The sequence below is a fragment of the Leptosomus discolor genome, chromosome Z (assembly GCF_034619465.1).
Source record: "Leptosomus discolor isolate bLepDis1 chromosome Z, bLepDis1.hap2, whole genome shotgun sequence".
NCBI lineage: Eukaryota > Metazoa > Chordata > Aves > Leptosomiformes > Leptosomidae > Leptosomus > Leptosomus discolor.
The window spans coordinates 63224300-63248760 of record NC_141419.1 but is presented as its reverse complement, the minus strand read 5'-3'; the positions used below and the strand labels follow the sequence as shown (position 1 = coordinate 63248760).

Sequence of the window (24461 nt, the reverse complement as noted above, 5' to 3'; positions counted from 1 at the left end):
TTGCAAGAAATCCATTTACAAACCAGAATACAAGAGGGCGAAAGGTCAGCCATATCCTGAGGGGTGGGGGAAAGGATAGAAATTGTCTTCTTTCACTTAAACTTACTGACCAGGGGAAACTTTGTTTAACCAATAATCAAGGAAAAGGTTTTAAAAACTATGAAATTCAGACAGTATGATGTGGCATTTCTCAAAGAATATAGCAGCATTTACTTAAACAGATTCACACCTGGCTCTCCTAGACAGCCACTATTCCAGTCCCATTTCTGGTAAAGCACAGTTTATGCAGCTGTGCTGACCAGCAATCCCATCTCTCCTAATTCTTGAACTTTTCAGCTGATTAAAATCAAACTTGGCCAACACGCGAAAAACACGGTGTTCCTGCAAGCTGCATAAAAACGGGTGGTTGAATAAATACGAGAAGCCCAGCGCGCCATTCTGGCTGAAGGAAATGATGAGATATGCTTAATAGCTACATTTTCTTCTCAGCTCATGCACAAGTCAACTCCAGTGTCAACCACTGCTGGTGGCAAAAAAGCAGGAGATGGAGGATGGAGGATTCATAATCACGCATAGCAGTGGAGTAATTTCAAGCAATCACAGAAAGGGTTGGGACAGAGAGGGGGAAGCTCTGAAGTGACAGTGGGAAAGGATGAGGAAGACACCAGGATAAATGTGACAGAAAACGAGGCTTCATTTTTCTCAAATATAGCAATATGAATGTGTAACTAGATAAGGAGAGTCCAAACCAGACTAATAAGTGACTGTACTGTGAAAAGACTACAATGATATTGGTCTAAAGTTCAAAACTAAGCGTTATGTCAAAGTAGTTACAAAAGCATGTCTGTACTTTTAACACCAATTAATCTTGAAGTACTACCCATAGCAGCATTGGGAAAAAAAAAAAGTATTACTCCAATTTTAGGTGCATCTTAAGCAAATGGAATACAGCACTCAAATTTTCACCTCCAGCTGCCACTGAATTACTCCTACAACCCACATTTACACTGACTGAGCTAATGGCCATTTTGGAATCAACTCAAGGAACAGTTCATTAGTTTGCTCCAAAGTCTCTCACTCATTGATGCAATATATCAGCTGCCAATTACAATTCATACGTCACGGTGTCATGGTTAGGCTGGGACAGAATCACAGCCCAGCCATGCCAGGCAGGCTGTTAGCAGTTTCAAGTCAGCCAGAGCAGCTGGTCAGAGTTAGCTACAGATGTAGCCCACACCATAATGTCATGGTCATTGTGAAGGGGGAAGGTTTGCTGAGGAAGGGGAGCTCCTGTGGGGTTCCTCCTGCTCCTCCTCTGGACTGCTCTCCTGTCGATTGTGATGACTGGATATTCATCTGCCTGAGCATAACTTTGTATGCCTTTGTTGGTGTATCTGCTGTTTCATTAAATCTGTTTTCCCTTCAACCACAGGTCTCTTCTCTTCCCGATTGCCCTCTCTGGCTGGCGAGGGGTCATCAGGTGATAGAGCGACTGTTACAGCTTAGCCCCAGACACAGGCTAAATGTAGACACATGGTTAAGCCCTAAGTATTGTGAAGTCAACTGCCTGTGAACATAAGAGTAGTCTACACGTTCACTGGAGCTCCTGTGGATGTTCCCCACATATTTTCTGACCTGTCGGGCACAGAGGGCAAACAGCCAGATGCTGGGATCTTTCCTCCTGCCAGCCTGCAAACTATATAGCACAACAGCATCATTAAAAATGTATTTGCCACATACAGATCTGTACAGATCCTCCTTCACCTTGACAGACAGGCAGCATAATCCTGTGTTATGTCAGAACAACAACAAAAGACAGAAAAGCACCAGACCCTGTATTTTGGTATCAAGACTCAAGGCAATAAATACGGTGGCCAATGTCATGCCCTGCAGAAGTATCTGAAAGGCAAGGGAAATACTTTTTTCTTTAATCCCTGAGTTAAGATCGAAAAAGAAACAGTTCAAACTCAGTACACAGAATCATTTCAATTTGTTGCTTTTGCTTTGCACTGAATATGACAGCTAACTGCACAGCTGCAACAGTCAAGAACTACAGAAGACTTTAACAGGACTAGTGGGTTGTTACTGCACTGAGGTGGACAAGGACATTGCTGATAGCCCTGCTCTTCTACTCAGAGATGATAGAGATTCTCTGTGATAACCTCCATTTCCTCAGCCTGACTTTTAAAACAATTTCATATCCATTCTGGGTGCAGAATGTCCCCAACGTCTAGGCACCACTGAAAAAAAAATTAGGCCTACGTCCCCCACTGGCACTATGTTCACTGCCTCATTAAGATACATTTAGGACATACTTCATTATATAAAAAACCCCCAGTTTGTAAAAGGGTTTATAATTTTATTGTAAACAGGAGAAAAAAAATCATTGAAGAAAACTGCTCTCTAGCTACTGGAACATCTATGGAATAGCACAGTAACTTTAAGTCATGTGTCGGCGGGGAGATTCAGCATTTCAGAACAGCATTTTTTTTTTTTCTTTTAAAGGATACACAAAACTTGCAGGGTTAAAGGCAACATAAGCAGGACTCTCTCAAATCCTAAACAGTGTTCCAAGGAACTAAAAGGAATCTCCTGGACAGAGCCTATTACTCCTGCCCAGCCTTAAGAGAGTGAACTTCTCTTTGCTTTTCCCTCTCACTTGATTCCTCTTACCTACACTGTCATTTTTAGTTTTTATGCCTTTTTCATTTCAAGTCGTTCGATGCCATCATGCACCACTGTGTGGTTCAGCACCAAGTGGGATGCTGCCCTCCACTGGGTCAGCTGCATCACAGATGCAGAGGGGAAACCCAAGCAAGGAGGCTGTGTGAACATTGTCTTGGAGAATGGCTAGCTGCAGGCACCTAGGTGCCAGAATAACATTTTTTCACTCAGACTCTTCCCACTTTGTTTACAGAAAGAGAAAACAGTCTAACACGGCAAAAGCTGTAAGAACCTTTTATTAGGTCAGACTTTGATTATGAGAGTTTTCTCCATTCCATTGGTATCCTCCCCTTCCCAGGTACCTCTCTTCTTATCAGCCTAGACTTTGGGATGGAAAACAAGTATGAGGCACCCAGATTTCCAAGGAAGCTCAACAATCATACAGTAAGTCAGACACAGACAGCATTATTAAATAATTTTTTCCTCACAGAAGGGTGCAAGGCTTCTTCTCTCCCCTATGTGGAAAGAAACTTCTTTTCTATGTGTGATTTATGGCAGTTGCTTTGAAATACTTTCAAAAGTAAAAGTTCAAAAAGTTATTTGGCTCACATCAGGAAAAAAACCTCCACACTATGGAAATTCTTTTTCTTAGACTACCATTATTTCAATGGCAAAAATCCTGCAAGACTCAGACATATGGTTATTTAAACCAAATTGAAAGAGCTGAAAGAATGTTCCATAGAACTTATAACTAACTTCTGATATTTTTGAAACATAGCGAATAAATGCAATAAAGGCTCAGGAATAAGAGGACATTAAGTTAGGAAGAAAGAGGAACAAAGACTCGTACAATAGTCTTACACACTCACTTGAAACTAATTCTTCTCTCCATGACTTTCCCTGTTGTTAGATGATTGTACACAGTGGCTGTATTGTAGTAACATGGTAATGTGGCACAACGAGGCTAGTCAACAGGCAGTTTACAATACAAGTACTGCACTATACCTGCTCTTCTAATAAAAAGAGAGAAAAAGTGTTCTACCCATATCAAGAACAACCACACTCAAAATGTCTGAAAAATTTGCTCTTTCACATAAAGCAAGTAAGGAAAAAGAAAAAGGTGTTCTGATATTTAAGTCTTGTAGTTTTGCCCAGGCAGCTATCATATTAACACTTGTTCAGAACTTCAACATTTCTACCACTGTAGACAAAAAGTCCTAAGATGCTGCTTTGATGACAACAGCATAAAACTGCAACAGTTTTACAAACTGGTTGCTACCTCAATGAGGAGTACAAGCCTGAATTCTGTGTAACTTGAGCACAGGTGTGTTCCTATATGGAGGCCAAGTTTCTTTCAAGCTCAGAATAAACAGCTGCCCTGTTGGGTAAAAAATGTGTACCATTTTCTTGCAAAAGGAGAGGGGGAAAAAAAAACACAACCACAATCAATTAAGAAAACCAGACTTAATAAATGCAAATTTCAAGAGGAACTACGTATTTCATAGCATTATCTCCTACCTACTTCACAAACAACAAACAAGCCAAATCATTTCAGTAGTAATCGGATCTGATCAAAAAAATTCCTCTAAAATCAATACTTGCTAAATGATTTCTAGGCAGAAAAATAACAACCGATTAATTTATTTAAACTCTTTTCCTTATTCAGCATATTAGTAACAAAAAAAGCAGTAATGTTTTTTAGAAGTACCAAAGTCTTTCTCCTTTGCTCCTCTTCAAAAGGGATCTTGGTAAGGTTTTCCTTAGCAGAGAACCCTGGGATTGAGAGACTGAAAAGTATGACAAAGCCTGGAAGTGGAGCAGAGGGCCTTGGATGAACCTAGATAAAAAGAAAACAAAGGAACAAGCTCTGCAAAATTTCACTTTCACAGCTCAGTGCTAAATGATAACCAAAATGAAAACCCCTTATCCTCTTGCTGGAAATACATCTCTAAGCAGTGGCTGTTCACTTGGAAAATAAATCTACCTGCAGATACCTGTACCTACCTACAGATGCCTTCTACAGAATTGAGTATTAAATATTTACTTTTGTACTGTTCTTTCTCAGATTAAGATGTTAGGTGAACTATTGATAACTATTTAAAACCCATCATAGTGTTTTTTAAATATTTTCCAGGTACACACTTGTTATTTAGCTACAACATTTAATAACCAGAAGAGGCATTTGCCTCACAGAATGACCTTTCCTAAGTATAACAACTCTTTCAGCGAATGCAAGATTTAACAGTTCCTGTGTTTCCCTGCCAGTTCTCCTTGTCTTGTCCCCCCATGACAAAATATTTTTTCCTTTAAGATTTTCCTGGCCTTTGTGGTTAAGAGGAAGGTGATGTTTACATTAATTTAATGATTACTGCTAACCAGCTTTAGAACAAAGATAACCTGACACAGCTATCTACTCCTACAGGCCTTTCAGTTGTTTTCTTTTTTGTTCCCTACCCCTGTATCCCACTTTGAAAACAGATCAGCATCTACTGCATGCAGAAGGCTAGTGCCAAAAACAAATTTACAAGCCATTCACATCCTTCAACATCATCTTGCCTTTTGCCACTGATGCAAATACAAAAGGAAATAAATACAGTCCCACCAATAGGGGGCTTCAAAAATGCCTGCTTAGTAGCTAACTATACCACAACACGTGTTCCTTCAGCTGATTCACGATATCCTTTAAAACACTAAAGACAACAAAGAATGTTTGTTTGTCCACACAATTAAGTGCAATGTAAACATCCCTCACTAACAGTTAACCGAAGCTGGTACACTCACACAGCAAAAGGCACCTTCCAAAGACACTGGCTCAAGTCTGGAAGTTATCTACAGGTAACACAGTCTTGAGTTAATACGCAACCTGACCTCTGAAGACATAGCTGGTTTTTACTGTGCACCTGCCAGGGTGCTGGTCTGTCAACAAAACAGAGATATGCCTTTATATGCAGTCATGCAACTTAATGGGTAAAACATGTAATCACAAGCAGATCAAGGGGCACCAATTGCAAGCAGTGTAAAAAGAATACTGGGGGACAGAACAATTAGTGCCAATTTTAAAAGAGTATTCCTGTTCGGTCAGCCTCAAGAAGATTGTCACATTGCAATAACAACAAGAGACTAGAACAAGTTACCTCTTATAATTACTGATGTAACTGACACATCCAAGTTTCAAAAGCGTAACTCAGTTTATTAAAAAAAAAAAGCTTGAGACAAGGACAAGTTGGTATTTAGAATCATGGGTGCTAATATTTTTGTGATATGCAAGTCGTCTCACCCAAACACCCACCTCTGCCTGTAATCTCACCAGTATTAACTGCAACATTTAAATCCTCATACATGACTAAAACTGGAACACAGAAGGCAAAGAATCTCTGTGATATGGATTTACAACAGTGATGATTTAGGATAACTGCCCTCTTGGTATCCTGACTGTCTTGGATGTAGTTTATAAGACAGTCAGAGCTCAAGCAAATACTCCAAAATAACCACCACGGGAGTGTGATTTGAGGCATAAAATAGGTGATCTACTTTAATTGTACTACTGCAACCTTCAGAGAAATCAGATACTTAAAAAAATTTAGAGAGATATTAAACAGAAGTGTTCCAAATGTGAGAAATTTATTTCTCAATTAAACACTAGTATCTCTAAAAGTATAAAAGTTTCTTTTCTGCTATAAACAGGAACAGTTTCATTAACTTCAAATCAGCAAGTATTAATCTCAGACTACTGTGGTAAATGGCTGCAGCTTAGAGACACTGCAGCAATATAGCCCTGGGCATTCAAGTACACGATACAAAGAATACAATGGCGATGTATAAACTACTTCCTTGTACTTTAAAGGACTTAGAGTAAGAAAATCAAGAATTGCATTTCATAATACCTCATACTGTAGTTGTAAATTGATTTCACACTGCAGGTGTCTACTCAGCTTGACATTTAATGACTCAGTGCATCTCCTTCTTTATACAAAATCTTGCAGGTGAAGTGCCTGGTATAAAGTTACCAGATTTGCAGAAAGAGAAGACCACACCTGTATTCTCACTTTGCAACTCCTTTTCTAATTACACTACCTATTTATTTTTACCTTATTTTTGCTAATTTTATGTCCACACGTTTCTGAAAGCATATTACATTTTAATTACAGTTTTACATAAATAAGACTTAAAAAGTATAAACTACCATAAAACTATCATGTGATGATACAGGGCTTTTCACTATTTGTATTTAAATACAACCAAAAAACCAAAACCCAGATTGAAAAGCCCAATATACTCAGCAACAGTATTTCTTAAAGAATTGGTGGGTGCAGCACAGCAGAAAATGCCAGCAGCAACTAATCTGTATCCCTCCGAGATACAAGCTTCTTTCATTTTGCACTAAGAACTAAACTAACATGTTAAATCTAATGTCTAAATAAGTACCAGCTAATGCAAAGCATCATCAAATGTAAATTTAAAAAGTAAAGTTTTTTCCTGAAAACATCTTTTAATAACGAGAAAGAAAAGAAGGAGAGCAGTAAATTAGGAATCTCTTATCCATGGATGCCTGAAGAAACTAGCATTTTGTTTATGAGTGACAATTTTAAGAGGGAAATTAAGAAACTGTAGATACTGATCTATACATATATAAAGTTTGTTACATTTTAATCAACAAGTCAGATGTATTTTATCTTTTTAAGCAGTGGCTAGAGAGGGAGCAGAGAATAAAGGAACAAAACATGCAGATAAATCTTCAGTCATCACTAACCTTTACTGCCTTCCCTCAGCACCCTATAGTCATCCATGTAGCTTGTAATTTTCAGTCACCTCCTGCAGCTTCCAAAACAGCAGAAATACCTATTTTACTACTTTATTATATTTTAATTACACTCAATATATTTGAAGTAGTTTTCCCACTTCAGGAATTCTTTTTTTGCTAGACAAACATTTTTAATGTATTATTTGCCAAATATTTAACCAGATAACAGAGTCTTGCTTCCTTTATACTCAGAAACGCACAGCCATTGTGCACGGTAGAGTGCCAAAGTACTAAAACCAGAACATAGTTGCTAACAATAAAGACTGAAGAATTCCAGGTTTGGACAAAAAAAATTGGAAGATCTTTCCATTAAATATTCCCTGCATATGTTGAACCTATTACCACTCCGTCTGCACCAACACTGCCTTGAACTCTTTTTTTTATATCATGCTTATTTGATTTCCAAAGTAGCAGACCTGCCTTTAGGAAAACTAAGTTCCTAACACAGCATTTCTGCTACAGTCTTGGAAGGCACTGTTCGGTCTAGGGCCTATTTGGAACATTCCACACCTGTGACAGTGTGAAATGAATGGAAACCCTCTCTCTAGTGCACACTCTTTAGCTGCCAAAAGAACCTGGCATACAAGCAGCTGGCACTGAAATGATCAGGCCATCATGACCTCAGTGTAGATCATTTGCTTTCCAAGTGTCTATTATTAAACAGTTGTAATTTGGTTTCTGCATAAAAAGAACCTGATCCTATGGAGATGGACACATGCAGATGTAACGCCACCCATCCTGCTTCCAGGAATACTGTCAACCGAAGTCAATGGCAATAAATCAGAGGCAAAATTACTAGTATACATTTTTGCAGGGTAAGGATTTGTGTCTGACTTACTCAAAAATTATACAGCTAAACATAAATGGATTCAATATTTTCAAGTTACTTCTTCAGATGCAGAGACCTTAATTTATAGATAGCATGTAAGATTATTGAAGGGAAAAAATAATTTATGTTTAGATTTACTTACCTCAAGATCCAAATATATTTACACACAGCTTCAGTTTCCCATGCAGATCAAAAATTAAATTTCACTACAGGAGTAGGATTATGACACTACTACTATATAGAAATCCTTCCGTGTATTAAAAAACCTAATTCAGTCATCTGTAGTACACAGGACAAAACAGCAGTGGCTTTGGGGTACAAGAGACAAAAGTGCAAGTCCACTGCACGCAATGCATTGCTAAGTAACAACTTCTGCCACCTATGAAAATATTTCAGCAATCCCAGTTTTCAGCTGCCATTTTGTTGCCTTTACAATACACTGGTCCCTTCAATTCACTTTGGCTGGGGAAAAGGGACAGGCAGCAGCTGATCCAGGCTCCCCTGGAGATCGTAACAACCTTCCCACTAATATCTGCAGCCTTTAAATAAACCTCTCTTGGCATTTATCCCCTCATTTTCTCTGTGCATGCAATTTAGGTAATTTGGCAAAATAATCCCATGCCCCTAACAAACCTGAGTAACCTCCCTTCTCTCCCCCAAAACAAACACAGAAAAGTAAACATATTCCAAAGGACACTACTCTCTCCTTTTTCAATTAAAAACATATCCTAAATGCAATCTAAATATTTACTGTGGCACTTACTGGCTGACTCCTAGATTTAGAAAACTTTCTGGTAGTGTCCTCTTCCTTAGCTTTGTGATCCAAAACCCAAAGATGATACTTCTTTCTTTCTTCTCTCATTTATCTCTGTTTTAGTTAGGCTGGGAAATTCTTAAGAAACAACTGCTTTTATTTAAAATATCTGGGCAGCACTGTAAAACATTTAAAAGCAAACACATACAAACTTGAGCAGGTATTTTCAGGGATGTATGTGGCCTACCTAGAAAGTAAGGGAGGGAAAAAAAAAAAAAAGAAAAAGCATACAAAAATGGGAAATCAGGCATAGTTTCCCATTATACCCATTTCCATCCACATTATCTCTTCTTGATATAAGCACTGGATGTTCAAAGTCCTAATTTAGTTCAGATCAAGCTGCAGTAGAAGTAGTAAAATCCAAAAATACTGTTAATTCAGCAAGGCATTTAATGTCTTCTGGTTCATTAAGGATTCTTAATTTATTGCTGAGAAAAGAAAATTTCCAGCAGTTTTCATTTTACTAGCACATATTTAGGCTTAAGAATTTTTACACTCTTTCTTCAAGGGCCTTATTCAAAGATTAAGTTCAAAAAGAGCTGCAGTAATCTTATAAACTCACTCAAGAAGTCTTTAAACCTTTGCAAACCAGCCAAAGAAAACCATCTGAAATTCTTCCTAGAGCGCTGCATTACCACTGATACTATAGGGGCCATCAAACTGCAGCTTAAAACTGCAAGATAATTAGTACAAGAGAAGGAATTGGTTCAGAGGACAAACACAGGAAAAGGATGATACACCCAGGTAAGTCATAGAATCATAAAATACCAAATTGGAAGGGACCTCAATCATAGAATCACAGAATGGTTTAGTTTGGAAGGGACCTTTAAACGTCATCTAGTTTTAATCCCCCTGCAATATGCGGGGACATCTTCAATTAGATCAGGTTGCTGAAAACCCCAGCCAGCCTGACCTTGAATCTTTCCAGGGACGGGGCTTCTACCACCTCTCTGGGTAGCCTGTTTCAGAGTTTCACCATTCTCATCATAAAATCATTTAAAAAAAAAATCTACCCTCTTTTAGTTTAAAACCATTATCCCTTGTCCTATTACTACAGGCCCTGCTAAAAAGTCTGTCCCAATCTTTCCTGTAGGCCCCCCTGAAAGGCTGCAATAAGGTCTCCCTGAGCCTTCTCTTCTCCAGCCTGAACAACCCCAACTCTCTCAGCCTGTCCTCATGATAGAGGTGCTCCAGCCCCCTGATCATTTTTGTGGCTCTCCTCTGGACCCACTCCAAAAGGTCCACACCTTTCTTGTGCTGAGGACTCCAGAGCTGGATGCAGTACTGCAGGTGGGGTCCCACCAGGGCAGAGGGGGGAGAACCACCTCCCTCTACCTGCTGGCCACACTTCTTTTGATGTAGCCCAGGATGCGACTGGCTCTCTGGGCTGTGAGTGCACGTTGCTGGCTCACGTCGAGCTTTTCATCCACCAGTACCCCTAAGTTCTCTTCTGCAGGGCTTCTCCCAATCCCCTCATTCACCAGCCTGTATTGACACTGGGGATAGCCTTGACCCACATTCAGGACCTTACACTTGGCCTTGCTGAATCTCATGAGGTTCACATGGGTCCACTTCTTGAGTTCGTCCAGGTCCCTCTGGATGGCATCCCTTCCCTCAGGCATGTCTACCACACCACTCAGCTTGGTGTCATCTGCAAACTTGCTGGAGGTGCACTTGATCCCACCATCTATGCCTGATGAAGATATTAAACAGCACTGGTCCTAATACAGACTGCTTGAGGGACACCACTCTTCACTGATCTCCATCTGGACATAGAGCCGTTGACCACTACTCTCTGGATGCGACCATTCACCTAATTCCTTATCCACTGAACAGTCCATCCATCAAATCTGTATCTCTCCAATTTACAGAGAAGGGTGTTGTGGGGGACTGCATCAAAGGCCTTACAGAAGTCCACATAAACGACGTCCGTAGCTTCTCCCTTGTCCACTGATGTAGTCACTCCACCATAGAAAGACACTAGTCAGGTAGGACTCGTCCTTGATGAAGCCATGCTGGCTGTCTTGAATCACCTCCCTGTCCTCCATGTGCCTTAGTATAGCTTCTAGAAGGATTCGTTCCATGATCTTCCCAGGCACAGAGGTGAGGCTGAAAGGTCAGTAGTTCCCAGGTCCTCCTGTCTACCCTTTTTTAAAAACGGGTGCAATGTTTCCCTTTTTCCCGTCATTGAGAACTTCACCTGATTGCCATGACTCTTCAAGTATCATGGAGAGTGGCTTGGCAACTGCCTCAGCTAATTCTCTCAGCACTCTGGGATGTACCTCCTCAGGTCCCATAGACTCATGTAAGTTCCGGCTCCTCACAGGGTCATGAACCTGATCTTCTCTTACAGTGGGAGAGACTTTGCTCCCCGAGTCCCTGTCTCAGGGCCCATCCACTCAAGAGTGTGGGAAGAGAGGTTGCCAGTGAAGACTGAGGCAAAAAAGTTGCTGAGTACCTCAGCCTTCTCCTCATCCATTGTTACCAGTTTGCCAGCCATGTTCATTGGCAGGGGGGATGTGTGCGCTTTCTTTAACCTTTCTTTTCTGGCTGACATACCTGTAGAAGTCCTTCTTATTACTTTTTGCATCCCTCATCAAGTTCAGCTCCAGCTGCACTTTGGCCTTCCTGACCCCAACCGTACACAACCGGGCAGCCTTCCTATACTCTTCCCAGGATACCAGTCCCTGCATCCACTGATGGTGCATTTCCTTCTTGCCCTTTAGTTTGTCCAGCAGGTCTTGACTCAGCCATGCCTGTCTCCCGCCTTCCTTTCCTGATTTCTTACATCTAGGGATCAAGAGCTCCTGAGCTCTATGGAAAGCATCCTTAAAGATGTGCCAGCCCTGTTCTGTGTCCTTGTTTCCCCAGGCAGTTTCCCAGGGGGTCCTACTGACTAACTCCCTGAGGAGCTGGAATTTTGCTTTCCTAAAATTCAGGGTCCTGACTTTACTCTTTGCCTGACCCATATCCCTCAGACTCTAAACTCCACCAGTGCAAGATCACTGCAGCCCAGGCTGCCTCCAATCTTGATGTCTGTAATTAGCTCACCTGCATTGGTGACCATCAGGTCCAGTATAGCACACCCTCTGGTAGGGCTGTCCATTACCTCGCTCAAGAAGTTATCCTCTATGCACTCCAGGAGTCTCCTGGATTGCCTAAGGCTTGCCAGGCTACTTTTCTGGAAGATGCTGGGATGGCTGAATATACAGCAGCTTCTCAACATAAAGCATTATAGGCAATATTACTTACTGTGAACTCGGCTCCAATGCTTCCACTACCAGCACCAGCCACAAAAGAGCTACTTCAATCCATCTGTAGACAGCATCATCACAGCTTCCAAGCACCTCACAACTTAAAAACATTTAGCTTGTTTAACATATTGGGTCAAGTGGTATCACTCACTGCATTTTACTGAATGATTAGCTGTATTATTGATGCAGACACTTGATGGGAGAACACAGACCGAATCCAGGTCTCTCAAATCCCATATGGACTTGCATCCATAGCCAAAGAACCATATTTGTTGCACAGTACATGCAATGTGATGGTGCAATATAAGAGCACAAGGAGAGTTAGACAGGATACAAGAAAGATGCAAACCCAACCAACCAACATAACCCCTAATCAACCACCACTAAAACCAAACCAAGCTATCCAGTATACACTGTAGTCTCTTTCAGCCTAGTTATTGAACTTCCCGATTCAGTCTTTAATTTATTATCTCTATATATATTAATCTACCTACCTATATAAACACACACATGCATATATATTTATCATCTACATTAACAGAAATCTAAAAAATGAATGCCAATTACCAAACAATAAAGGTGAGGCACGCTCGTACTGCAAAACTTTCAATTCTTTACTTGCTTGCTCTTCCAGGGATAAAAAAAGGCCATGACTGATTAGCAAACTAGCGACTTATTGCAGAAGTTCTGCTTTGAACCAAAAAATTAGCACTTGAAATATAATAAAAAGACCCTTGTGAAATGTAAGCTTAAGAATTTATCTACTCAACTAACCACAGGAATACTTAGTACTATGATATGAAACAGTTAACAGAAAATTTCAGGATTACTGTTTCTAATCATGCACCCTTTAACCATATTACTATTCCTTCACACAGGCTATTCTGCTTCAAGAATTTTCTGACCTGCAATTTTCCCTCAGAAAAAAATAAGAGGAAAAATAATTTTAAGTGCTTTGTTTATTCCCCCTTGAAACCCTTCATGCTGCCTTGAAGATTTAGAAGGAAGTGGGAAAGGACAACTAAAAGCCTCTATGTCATCTGCATGTCAGATGTTACATTAGTTATACATGTATAAAATAGTAACTACGTTGTCTGCTCAAAATTCCTCTAGCAACTGATTTTTCCCCACTAGGAAAATTAAGATCTTCACAGTGGAAAAGGAAGTGATGAATGACATCAGTTCTGGTGTTTAGAACTACTGGCAGTGATTGCCCTCTACCAGCACACCAAGGCTGCTGACGCTAGTACTATCTGTGCAAATGCACAGTATTAGGACATAAGCGTTCATACTATTAATACATTTTTCACCATATCGAAACCTGATGCTTTTGAATTTCAGCTAGTAAGCGATTTATTTCACTTTTTAAATCTCCTAATGTTTTCAGAGACTATAACTGATCTCAGTATGGGATAGGAAAATAATTATGCAATATATTCGACTGCAAGGTACTGCATAGGAGGGAGCTAAGCAAGAGCCAAGTAAAAGACTGTAGCGTTTGTCTTTTGCGGTTAATGGTTTGTATCCAGTCCAGCTCAACAGTTTCTGAAGTTCACTACTATGAATGTTGTATTACCATTGAGTTGGTGGAACTAGACTAGCAGTGATGAATTTTCCATGCTGTAAAGTTTTAATTAGCACCTTCATTCTGGAGAAGAAACAGAACACATTCTTCTCAAGTCCAACAATACTGCATACTTTCCCTTTTATGTAATTTTTAAAAAGCTAAATATACACCAATATGTGTTAAGACAAAAAGCAGCAGGGCTTCTCTACAGCTATCATACCCCATCAGAGTCAATGCTCCCTACTGCCCATTCAGTTTGCCTGCAGTTTGTCTTCTGTCACAGCTGGGACACGATCAGCATATCTGAAGTCAAGTCTGATTCTGGGGGCACAGAACTACCTCCTGAAGTGCAGGTGACAACCTTAAGCAAAAAGTGCAATATTAGTATTAACTCAGTCAAAAAGTGGGTATCATTTCTCCTACAGTTCAAAAGTTTGAACTCAGAGAGGCAACTTTTAAAGTTTATTATTAAACAAATATAAATGATAACGTAAAAGCGCGGTAAAATACAATAGTCTTTCCTTAGGGCTTTCACTTATTGTACTAATATTTCCAAAATTCATGGCCATCCATAGAAGCGGATACTTTCTGATCAGCAATAATTAAACAGTATTAAAAAAAAAGCATAAGTGAAGACATTGTAACAACAATCTAAAGAGACAGCATTTACCCCGTGGTCTTTCCTGTACATGTAATGCCCATTTTTCTTCTTTACTTGACTTCACCTAACAGATATAAAGAACAAAAGACAAATTTATTACCAACTTCCTAATCTTCTTTCAACTATAATCAGAGAGAGAAAAAAATAATCTGCCAGCCTTACAATTTTTATGTCTGACATTTACAATTAACAAGCTTGTTGCAGACACTGCAACACAGAAGGTAAGGGGGGGGGGAATTCATAAATTCAAAACAGACTGTTCATTTTTCAAAACGAAAAAAGCACTACTCATCCACTTTCATCTAGCTCCTATCCAGGACCTCTGAATAAAAAGACAGTTTATAAAACAGTCTACTTAAACACTGTTGAGTTTATTCCACATATAACTAGAGAGATAAATTACATATTTGCTAGCCTGCTGTTGAATTATGTCAAAGGATCTGTTGAATCAGAAAAAAAAAACAAAACCAAAACTTTTTCTTTCTCACTCACTCCAAACTATGAGGTACAGACATTCTGCTAAGAAGATACTGAGAATTTTGTTTTTCCTAGTAACCTCAGGCAAAATAAATCAATGAATGAAGAGCTGGTATAATATGCACTTCTACAGCACTTGCACTTTAATGCAGAAAGACATGGATACTGCAGCTGCTAGGTTCTCAGCTTCAATAGCTCTAAACACTGTTTCATATTAAAAGCACCACGACCAAGCACAATATTCTCTCCTTCTGTTAGGTAAGGGGCAGTTGTATGCGTTTTGTTCTTTGGAAACTTAAATCCTGTCTGTGTTTATATCCTTAACACTTGTAAGGGACAAAAGAGTGCAGTAATACATCAATAGGAGGAACCAAAACCAATACAAGACTCCAAGGATTTTACAGTATGTTCTTAAAAGTAATCAAGGAACCTTCTTTTAATTGTCTAAAGAGCAGCCAGATGAAGTGTGGAAAAAATACTTCAGAGAAACAGCAGCTAATGGTCTTTCAGAGTGACTAAACAAGAATATAACAGAACTAAAGTAGGGCTGTTGTGACTAGGAGAAACCTGCAGACATTGCCAAATTTTGAAGTCTTTAATTAGAACTTCACCGACCTCAGTTTAAGACCACCACCTGTTTACATACCAGTTATCACAGGAAAGGGAACTCAAAAGTCTCTCTGTCCTGGAGAAGCCACCACACTGCTACATTTGCATCTTGTGACACTCGGACATCTGCTCTTCAGCTTCCTTTGATAATCTAAGTTGCAGCCCTGAATTTTCTCTTGGTCTTCTGGCAACAAAGCCTAGACACCAATTTTCTACTTTCTTTCCCGAAATACTCACTATTTATACCAAAACTTCTGCAATTCTGTTATGATAATTCAATAAAGCAGCTATAAATTACACTTTTAATATCCCATCCTCCCAAAGCGAAGCACTATGTCAGTCAACAGGATTTCTTCTTCTGTTCAGCACCCTCAAAAATATTTTGCCCTGAAGTCAGAGTTCTCTCTGCAGCAGCGGGCTACCTTTCAAGAGTAGTTTTGCCAACTATGTTTTCATTTCCAAGTCAGTAGTGAAGAACTGTCACAGAACATCAGTAAGACCAGGTCATCAACTATCTTACTGACAACATCTTTGCCTCTGCAAGAGACATCAGTCTCCAGCTCTCCTTGGGTTCACAGCTCACCAGAAACCACTGTCTCCCTGATGTGCACTTCTCTCAAATGGCTGTAGCTCCAGCTCAGCAGTGGCCCCACTGCACAGCACTCAGAAGTATACTCACCAGCTGCCTTTGCCACCTGTACTTTAGACAGTCCAGTGTTTCTTCCCACTCTGCATATATGAATATTGCATTGTGGAGATTCTTGCTTTCTCCTGTCCCACAGCTGAAATTGATCCATTGCCTGATAAAGCATAATCCTTCATTCTTGTTTTAACATCCTGTATTTATTTGTCAGTTTCTGCATCTCTCAGGATCACAACCAACTGTTCCACTTACGGAGAAATTCTACTGCTTCAGGCTCTTTTCTAAGGAACAGAGTGGTTGGACTGATATCCCTTGACTTTAGACACTGTATTGCCCCAATGTATGTCCACATGAAAGGGAAATATTAAGGCTTGAGCTGGCAAAATTCTTTCTGATGCTGCAAGGAGTGTCAACTCCAGCAGCTGATCAACCACAGCAGAACCCACTCGCATGTTTGCCTTTAAAATCACGGTGAGTACCAGCAACATACTATACACTATGCCATGCAATGTAGCATACATTCTTCCTTAGCTCCATACTCAATTGACATTATTACAGACAATAACAGAACAAGTTCAGACAAATACAACAGTAATATGTGAAGTAGAAAAACTACAGATAAACCAAATGCTGTAACAGGTAAGAATGCAGTCCTGATGGGACAGTCTAATCACAGATCTGCAGTCAGAGTAATTTTTGACCACATAATTGGACCAGGGGTATTTCATCACTTTAAAATACACATTAAAAGTGCATGCTTCATTCTCCACAAAAATATTTCCTGACAAATATTCCCTTACCAGTGAAGAAAACAGATAGTATCCTAAAGTAGAACTGTGGTTTTTTGTTTGATTTGTTTTGGTGTTGTTTGTTTGTTTTTAATTAAACCAGAAAAGAAAGAGCAACCCTCCTTCAAGATGTGTTTATAAAGAATCAGTTGCAGACTGTTTCTCCCACCTAATACACAAAGTATTCAAGCATCAAGTTACTGAGCTCCCAGATATCACTAAAAAGATCTGTGTTACCCATAGGGTCTGATAGGGCTCAGCTTGATCATCTTCATATGAAAGGAAAAAGATGAAAGACAGCTTGCACCTCAAAACAGGTTTGCAAAGCTCCCCTCTCTTAGCAACAATACTGATGCCCACTGATGCACTCTCATCCAAAACTTACCAAGCAAGTCTTTAGTAAACTACCCTCCAGTGTTGTTTGGCACATATAAAAAAATAATAAAAATATATATTCCCTCTATATCTTCGAAGTTTTCAGTTGTGCCTCATGTGAGCCCTTCCAATAAAAAAAAAAAACCACAAAAACAAAAAAAAAAAAAAAAAACCACAAACGACAAAACCAACTATTAATTCTGAAGCACACGCTGCTTCTAGCACGTCCTTCATTCACATGCATGAAAGAACAGGTGTGTTTGAAATTAAACGCTAAGAGAACAGTAACTACAGACGAGTCTTCAAATTAACACAACACAAGACAGAAACACGTCTCAACTGTAATTAGTGGTCAGTTTTTGTCACTCATACTCTCTTAAATGAGATGTTAAATGACCGATAGCACAAGCAAACACCTAGTATCAGCTCGCATATGAACTGATGAACATACACCGCTGACTGAAAAATAAACACGGCTGTAACCCACCTATTCCAGCAATCCTTTCAGAAGTTACTGAGATCACTTTTGAAAAACAAAAGACACAACAGGTATTCTGTGTCTGGACCTGCTCAGGATTGGTCTCATTCATCCACCTCCCCGACAGCATTTCTAATTACTTTCTATACATACAGTGATTACAGCTTTTTCACCAGTCTTCCTGCCACCCGGATTCAAAAAGTTTTATTTTAAAACATCAGCTCTCCTACTACCCTGTAAAGACACAAATCTAAAAAAATGATTGCTTTCAAGAAAGTCAGTAAGGTGCGTGCATGCAAACATCACTTGGGCATCTTAAGATAGCCTGTTTACAAGTAGCAGGGCCAGACAGAACTACTGCAGTGCCAAGCGCTGCCCTCTGGACCGGTTCGGATTTTCCCAGCAGCATAGCGCAGCCCGAGGCCCTGCTGTGCTTCGCTGCCCTCTCAGCGTAGCTGCTCAACTGGCAGCAGCAGAAAAAACAAACGTAATTTTCTCTTCATACAGCTGCACAGCGGCTTTTTCTTCCCTTTCCAGTTCTGCTATTTCGTCTCCCATTTGGCTCTGCAGAAAGAAATCAACACCTTGTCCCCCAGACAAGGGGAAAAGACCTCTTCTGACTAAACTTGCTAACTCAACGCTCCGGAACTGAGAGGAAAGAGGACCCCGACGTGCCAGTTCGTACCCTTCCCCGACAAACCAACTTCCTTCTGCCGAGCGGCCGGCTGCCGCTGACGGCTTACACCGACGGCGGGGAACGCGGTACCCGGGGCACCGTTCTGCAGGGCCGTGCAGGCGAGACCAACTCCCGCTAGCTGCCTCCGCGAGGCTCGTCTAGAGTTCAGGCCGGCTCCTCACCGTGAGCTTACGACCATTGCACTCCCGCGTCCACCCCGGCGCCCGGCAAGCCCGAGGAAAACCCCCACAACAGCCCCCTGCTCCGAGGGCTGGCCTCGACGGGGCCAGGGCTGCCACTGCCAGGCCCGACGCCTGCCGAGGCAGGTGCCGAGCCCCGCGCCGACCCACGCCGGGAGAGACGCGGCCCCGCCGCCCCCAGCCCGCGCAGCGCCCGCGCCGCCCCGCACCCCGGCCGCTACCGGCACCTGGCCGCGAGGGCGCCAGCGGCGGCCCCCTCGCACCGCGCCGGGGTTACTTGCAGCGCCGACAGCCCGGCGGGCCACGGGGCTTCTTCCCCCCGAGCTGTCAACGACAAGTGCCCGGCTCCCTCCGGGGCCAGCCGATTCCCGGCGGAGGGGGAAGGCGGAGGCCGCCGTAAGCGGCGAAGTTGGGTGACCCGCCGCGAGGAGGAAGCTGAGGGAGGCGGCCGGCCGCGGCGGCGCTCGGTACTTAACCGTCTGTCACAGTCACGTCCGCGTCCTCCTCTCCCGGCTGCACCTCCAGCTGCAGGGCTTTCTGGCTGGGGCTGGCGAGCTGCAGCCCCGCCGTCAGCTCCTCCCTGGCGAGAAGCAGCTTCACGCCGCACCGGAGCAGCTGCTGTGCGTGCGGAGAAGGAGTGGCCATGATCCCGCCACCCGCCTCCGCCAGCAGCGACTGCCGCCCCCAAGTCGGGCTCCGGCGGCGCTGCTGCCGCTCTCGCCTCCTCCTGCAAGCCCAGGGAAAGGCGGCTGCGACGGGAGGGAGACCTGCGGAGGAGGCTTCGCCCACAGACTACTGCCACGGCTCAGACACCTCCAGGAGCACCTGCACCGAGCCTCACGCCCGCCTCTAAGGAGCTCCCCAGCCACTTAACGGCGCCCTTTCGGCTGGGCGGGGCGCTGGCGGCGGCGGGCAGCGACACCTCGTGGCCGCAGAGGCCCCTCCCTGGGGGCGGTGGCGGCGGCGGCGGCAGCCGTGCCCGTGGCGCGGCACCGCTGCCGGGCGCGCAGGGGTTGCCTTCCGGCGTCCCGACCGCTGCCGCGCCGGGGGGCAGCATGGCCTGTGCGGAGGGGAGGCCGTGACACCGTGACGCCGTGACACCGTGACACTCTCCCTCCGCCGATGCCGCCCCTCCGCCGGCTGGGTGGGGCGGGGGCCCCTGCTGACCACCGGCGGCGGCTGGCGGAGAGCCCTGGCCCTGACACGCTGGCGGGGAAGGGCCGTGCGCGCCGGTGTGGGGGCAGCTCCCGTCCTAGCGTCGGGAACAGGCGTTTGTAGCGGTGGTTTAAGGAGAAGGCTCACTAAACCCCTGATAATTTGGTTTTTCCCTCCTTGGTGTTTCCCCCTCTGCTCTAATTTCTAAGAAATATTTTCTAATAAATTTATTTTCTAAGAAATCTTTCTGGGAAAAAACAACCCCACGCACCAGTATGGGTTGGGGACTGAGCTGTTAGAGAGTGGTGTAGGGGAAAGGGGCCTGGGGGTCCTGGTGGACAGCAGGATGACCATGAGCCAGCAAGGTGCCCCTGTGGCCAAGAAGGCCAGTGGCATCCTGGCGTGTATGGGAAGGGCTGTGGTCAGTAGGTGGAGAGAGGTTCTCCTCCCCCTCCACTCTGCCCTGGTGAGACCGCATCTGGAATAGTGTGTCCAGTTCTGGGCCCCTCAGTTCAAGAAGGACACGGAACTGCTTGAAAGAGTCCAGCACAGAGCCACAAAGGTGATCAAGGGGGTGGAACATCTCCCTTCTGATGAACGGCTGAGGGAGCTGGGTCTCTTTAGCTTGGAGGAGACTGAGGGGTGACCTCATCAATGTTTATCCGTAGAGGGCGAGTGTCAGCAGGATGGAGCCGGGCTCTTCTCGGTGATGGCCAATGACAGGAAAAGGGGCAACGGGTGCAAGCTGGAGCATGGGAGGTTCCACATTAACATAAGGGAAAACTTGTTCCCTGTGAGGGTGACAGAGCACTGGAACAGGCTGCCCAGAGAGGCTGTGGAGTCTTCACATTCAAAACCCGCCTGGACGCGTTCCTGTGTGACCTACTCTAGGTGGTCCTGCTCTGGCAGGGGGGTTGGACTAGATGATCTTTTGAGGTCCCTTCCAACCCCTAACATAAGGGTGTAACTGTAATATTAAGCAGTAGCTGTTGCTATTTTGATATAAAAGTTTTCCCTGGCATTTTTGTTCGGTTTGTTTTTTTGTTGGGGTTGGGGGACAGTTTTTTGCTGCCTCCTGGCCCCCGCCCCCCCCCCCCCCCCCCAGTCTTCTGGTAAAAGAAAAGGAAAAAAACCCACCAGTTTTGTTTGTATGCTCCTGTGTGAAAGAGATGCTGTGAAGGTTAATTAATGACTATTTGATAAGTATTCTGAGTTTAGAACTATTGTATGAAGTTTACAGGCCTCAGCTCATTTGAGTTTCCAGACATTATTGTAATATGTACATCAGTGATGTTCTCTGGACCCAAACGGTGAGTGACTGTGGCTATCCTGTCTAGCTGGCTGGAAAGGAAGCGAATGCACCCACCCTGACTGTGTTAAAAGGGCTGTCTTGTACGAAGAGATGATCTCCCAATTCCACAGAGACTCGTTCCTCTGAGTCACTTAAGCCACATAATGTATTGAAGGTGCACGCATGTTGCTGAACCTGTGCTTGCACTCATGACTGGGATGGTTTGTCTATAAAGACAACACAATTCTGTCACTGCGATAGCACAGTTCTCTCTCTGGATTTAATTACATCTTCTGAGAACAAAAATCAGGTATCGCCTCTTGATTCTTCTGTGAAGGACTCTGATGTTATTTACCCCGTATGAAGGAGGAATATGGCAGTCTGCATATGACATCAGGTGTTTGTGCATAGCTTACTGCATACAGTGCGTGCTTTGGCACCCAGCTGGATTGGTTATAACCAAAGGCAACTCCACACCCACTTAACTAACCTCTAGGCCAAAGAACGGGCATTTCTGAGCCGTCAAATTCATCATTGGAGTGAAAGGTTGAACAAATACAAGTAAGGTAAGACTGCATTTGTAGATCCCAGAAGAAAACATCTATAGGTAGCTGAAATATAGGGCAAATGCCAGACTAAGAGTTGTAGAAGTCCAGTGGATAAGCAGGAAAGCGTCATGCAGATTCTGCCTCTCTTAGATGTGAGAGCCTGGTGACACACCAGTAACAAAATGGTGCAACAGGCAGGATGTTGCTGTTCACAATGCTCTGAAAAGCAAGGTGGCAAGAGTGGTTTTGGAGGGATAAATTTTTTTCACATGTACAAGGAGACAGAAGAGTTCTTTTTTATACCAGTATCTTTACTGGATGTCTACCTCACCTCAGTAGAAGTATGCCACTGACCACCTAGTCCACAGCAGCATTACTACTTTTCACATCCATAAGGGGTAAACAGTGTCCCACAGAAGAGGCCTGTCCACTTCAAGGAATAATTATTGCTACTTTTACCACCTCAGTTTCAATTTGCAGCCTTGCTTCCTTTTTAGCTTCAGGCACCACCACTAAACTATTGAACAGCTACATGGTGATAGCTCCAGTACAGTAGTTTTTGGCTGCAACAGTGAGGTTGCTTCCTGAACCAAATTATATATGCCTTTTTTTTGGGGGGGGGGGGGGGGGGGGGGGTGGGGGGGGGGGGTGTTGTGCATAGGCTGAAGAGGTCTGAGATAATTTCTGCTTTAAAGCCCTTTGCCAAACATACACAGGGCAAACATATTTTCTGAAGGCATAAAGTAATTTTAATTATCAAGTCCAATAAGGGCACAATGAATCTGAAAAAAACCCCTGTATTCTTAAAAGTTTGAATGATAACAGCTAGAGTGAGCTGGGACTACAGAAGACAGGGAATTTTGACTGTTCCTTTTAGCCTTTAATGCACATCTTGAATTGTTACAGCAATCAGCAAAGAAAAAACTTTCAACTGACTATCTGTTTAAGTTATATTCTGCTTTTGCACCTTCTGTTCATTTTCCTATCCAGATTTCCATCAGTCTCTTTAAACTTGTTCAAAAATCTAAGGAAATAACTTCAAGGGTTACTGTTCAAACCATGTACTACTATATCCCTTATATGGTGAATTCCACACCATTCAAGATGTTCCTCACCTGAAACTGCTGCCTCACTGTGAACACTTTATTGTGTAGAATGTGCAACTTTTGTTTTGAAATTGATCTGTGGAAGTAATAGGAAAACAATTTTTAATCCAATTTTGTCTTTCATTGGCTGTCGACAAAGGCAGCAGTATCAGTAGGTATGAAATTAAAGCTACCAACTAGTTCTTCACCAATAATATAAACACTAAATTTTCAATATCTCTTGCTAAAGCAAGTATCTTATGCTTAAAAATCTGAATCAAATCTAAGTCTAGTGGTGCAACAATATATTCTATTAAATATTACTGTTAAGATTCTCCTTTGATGTTGAAGACTAGAACAGATAAACTAGTGTTTGTTCCGCAGGCATACCCTGTCCATTTGCCAGCTATATGAATTGCTGATTACAAAAAACACCTCAGAATGTGACAAGTACTGTAACACAGAACTAGGTTTGAATTTCACAGTCTTTTCCAGTTGGACTGCTGTGTCTGCAGAGTGACATTGCTTTTAAAGCAAAGAGCAACTACAGTTATGATCCTGCCTAGTGGATTTAAAGGTATAGGATCTGGTGGTTAAATAAGTTCTTACTCTTCCAGACATCGCAATAAGCTTTGTCTATAATGGATTAACTGCTTGACCACTTTTCTATTTTTTTAAAAAGGAAAGTCCACCCAAACTTTCAGGAATTTTATATAAATGAAATTCCCTTTAATAGGAATAGGATAAAAAAGCTTAACAGCAGTATATTATTCTATATAGTATAGACAGTTAGGTATTTTGGCAATTTTGTCAGCAGAAACATCTTACAACAAGACATTTTATTGTCTACCTGTAATGCAGTTGGTGTAGTAGACAGATGAATTTGATTTGGATTTGCCAAAATAAGTGGATAGAGGTAAAGTACAGATGGAAGGATCATGCTTTCCAGAGGCACACAAAACGGACTCCCTACCAGAAGTCCACAGGAAGGGAATGATGTCTTTTATGTGGTGATGATTAGCCATATTTATGGATAAAATATTTTTGTATTGCACACATATAGCCAAAGAAACTTCAGAACTATTCAGCATTTCCTTCCTGTGGAAAAAAAGCACCTTTGAAAGCTTTGAGAATTTGAGGATAAGTATGGTTATAAAAGCTATTGTGTGTCACATCTATGACCATAATACTCACACTGTCTCAAAGTCCATTCAGAGAAGTCTGCCTTGACCCCATAGCAAGGAGAGAGCTGCACCTAGGAAATGTGTCAGAAAGCATCAGGCAGCTCTGTCTGAGCTCTAAAACAAGCAGCGTTTGGGGGTGTCTCTTTCATGCAGAGACGAAATCCACCAGTCAGGTGGCAGCATTATTCCAACAGTTAAGTGACAGCTTTCCTACGTGCTATGTCACGCTATCAACCTGAAATGACTTTGATAGTGTGCTGGCCACCAGTGGATCCCAGGTAGAAGTCTGTCTTCTGTGACCCTGAAGTCAGTGAAAAGATCAAGAGCCTAGGGAACATGCCATGCTACTTTAGCTCCAAGCC

General features: G+C 42.5%; 1 protein-coding gene across 1 annotated transcript in view; it reads right to left on the bottom strand.

Moving 5' to 3' along the window:
* Nucleotides 1–19893, bottom strand: part of LOC104348873 (histone-arginine methyltransferase CARM1-like) — a 67679-nt gene extending 47786 nt beyond the window's left edge. The window contains exons 1-3 of the mRNA XM_086480113.1: nt 19673–19893; nt 19064–19585; nt 18646–18794 (exon numbers count right to left, since the gene is read on the bottom strand). Coding sequence (XP_086336239.1) covers nt 18646–18794; nt 19064–19585; nt 19673–19893 — 892 coding nt within the window. The remainder of the gene's footprint in view (nt 1–18645; nt 18795–19063; nt 19586–19672) is intronic.
* Between the last annotated feature and the right edge of the window lie 4568 nt (nt 19894–24461).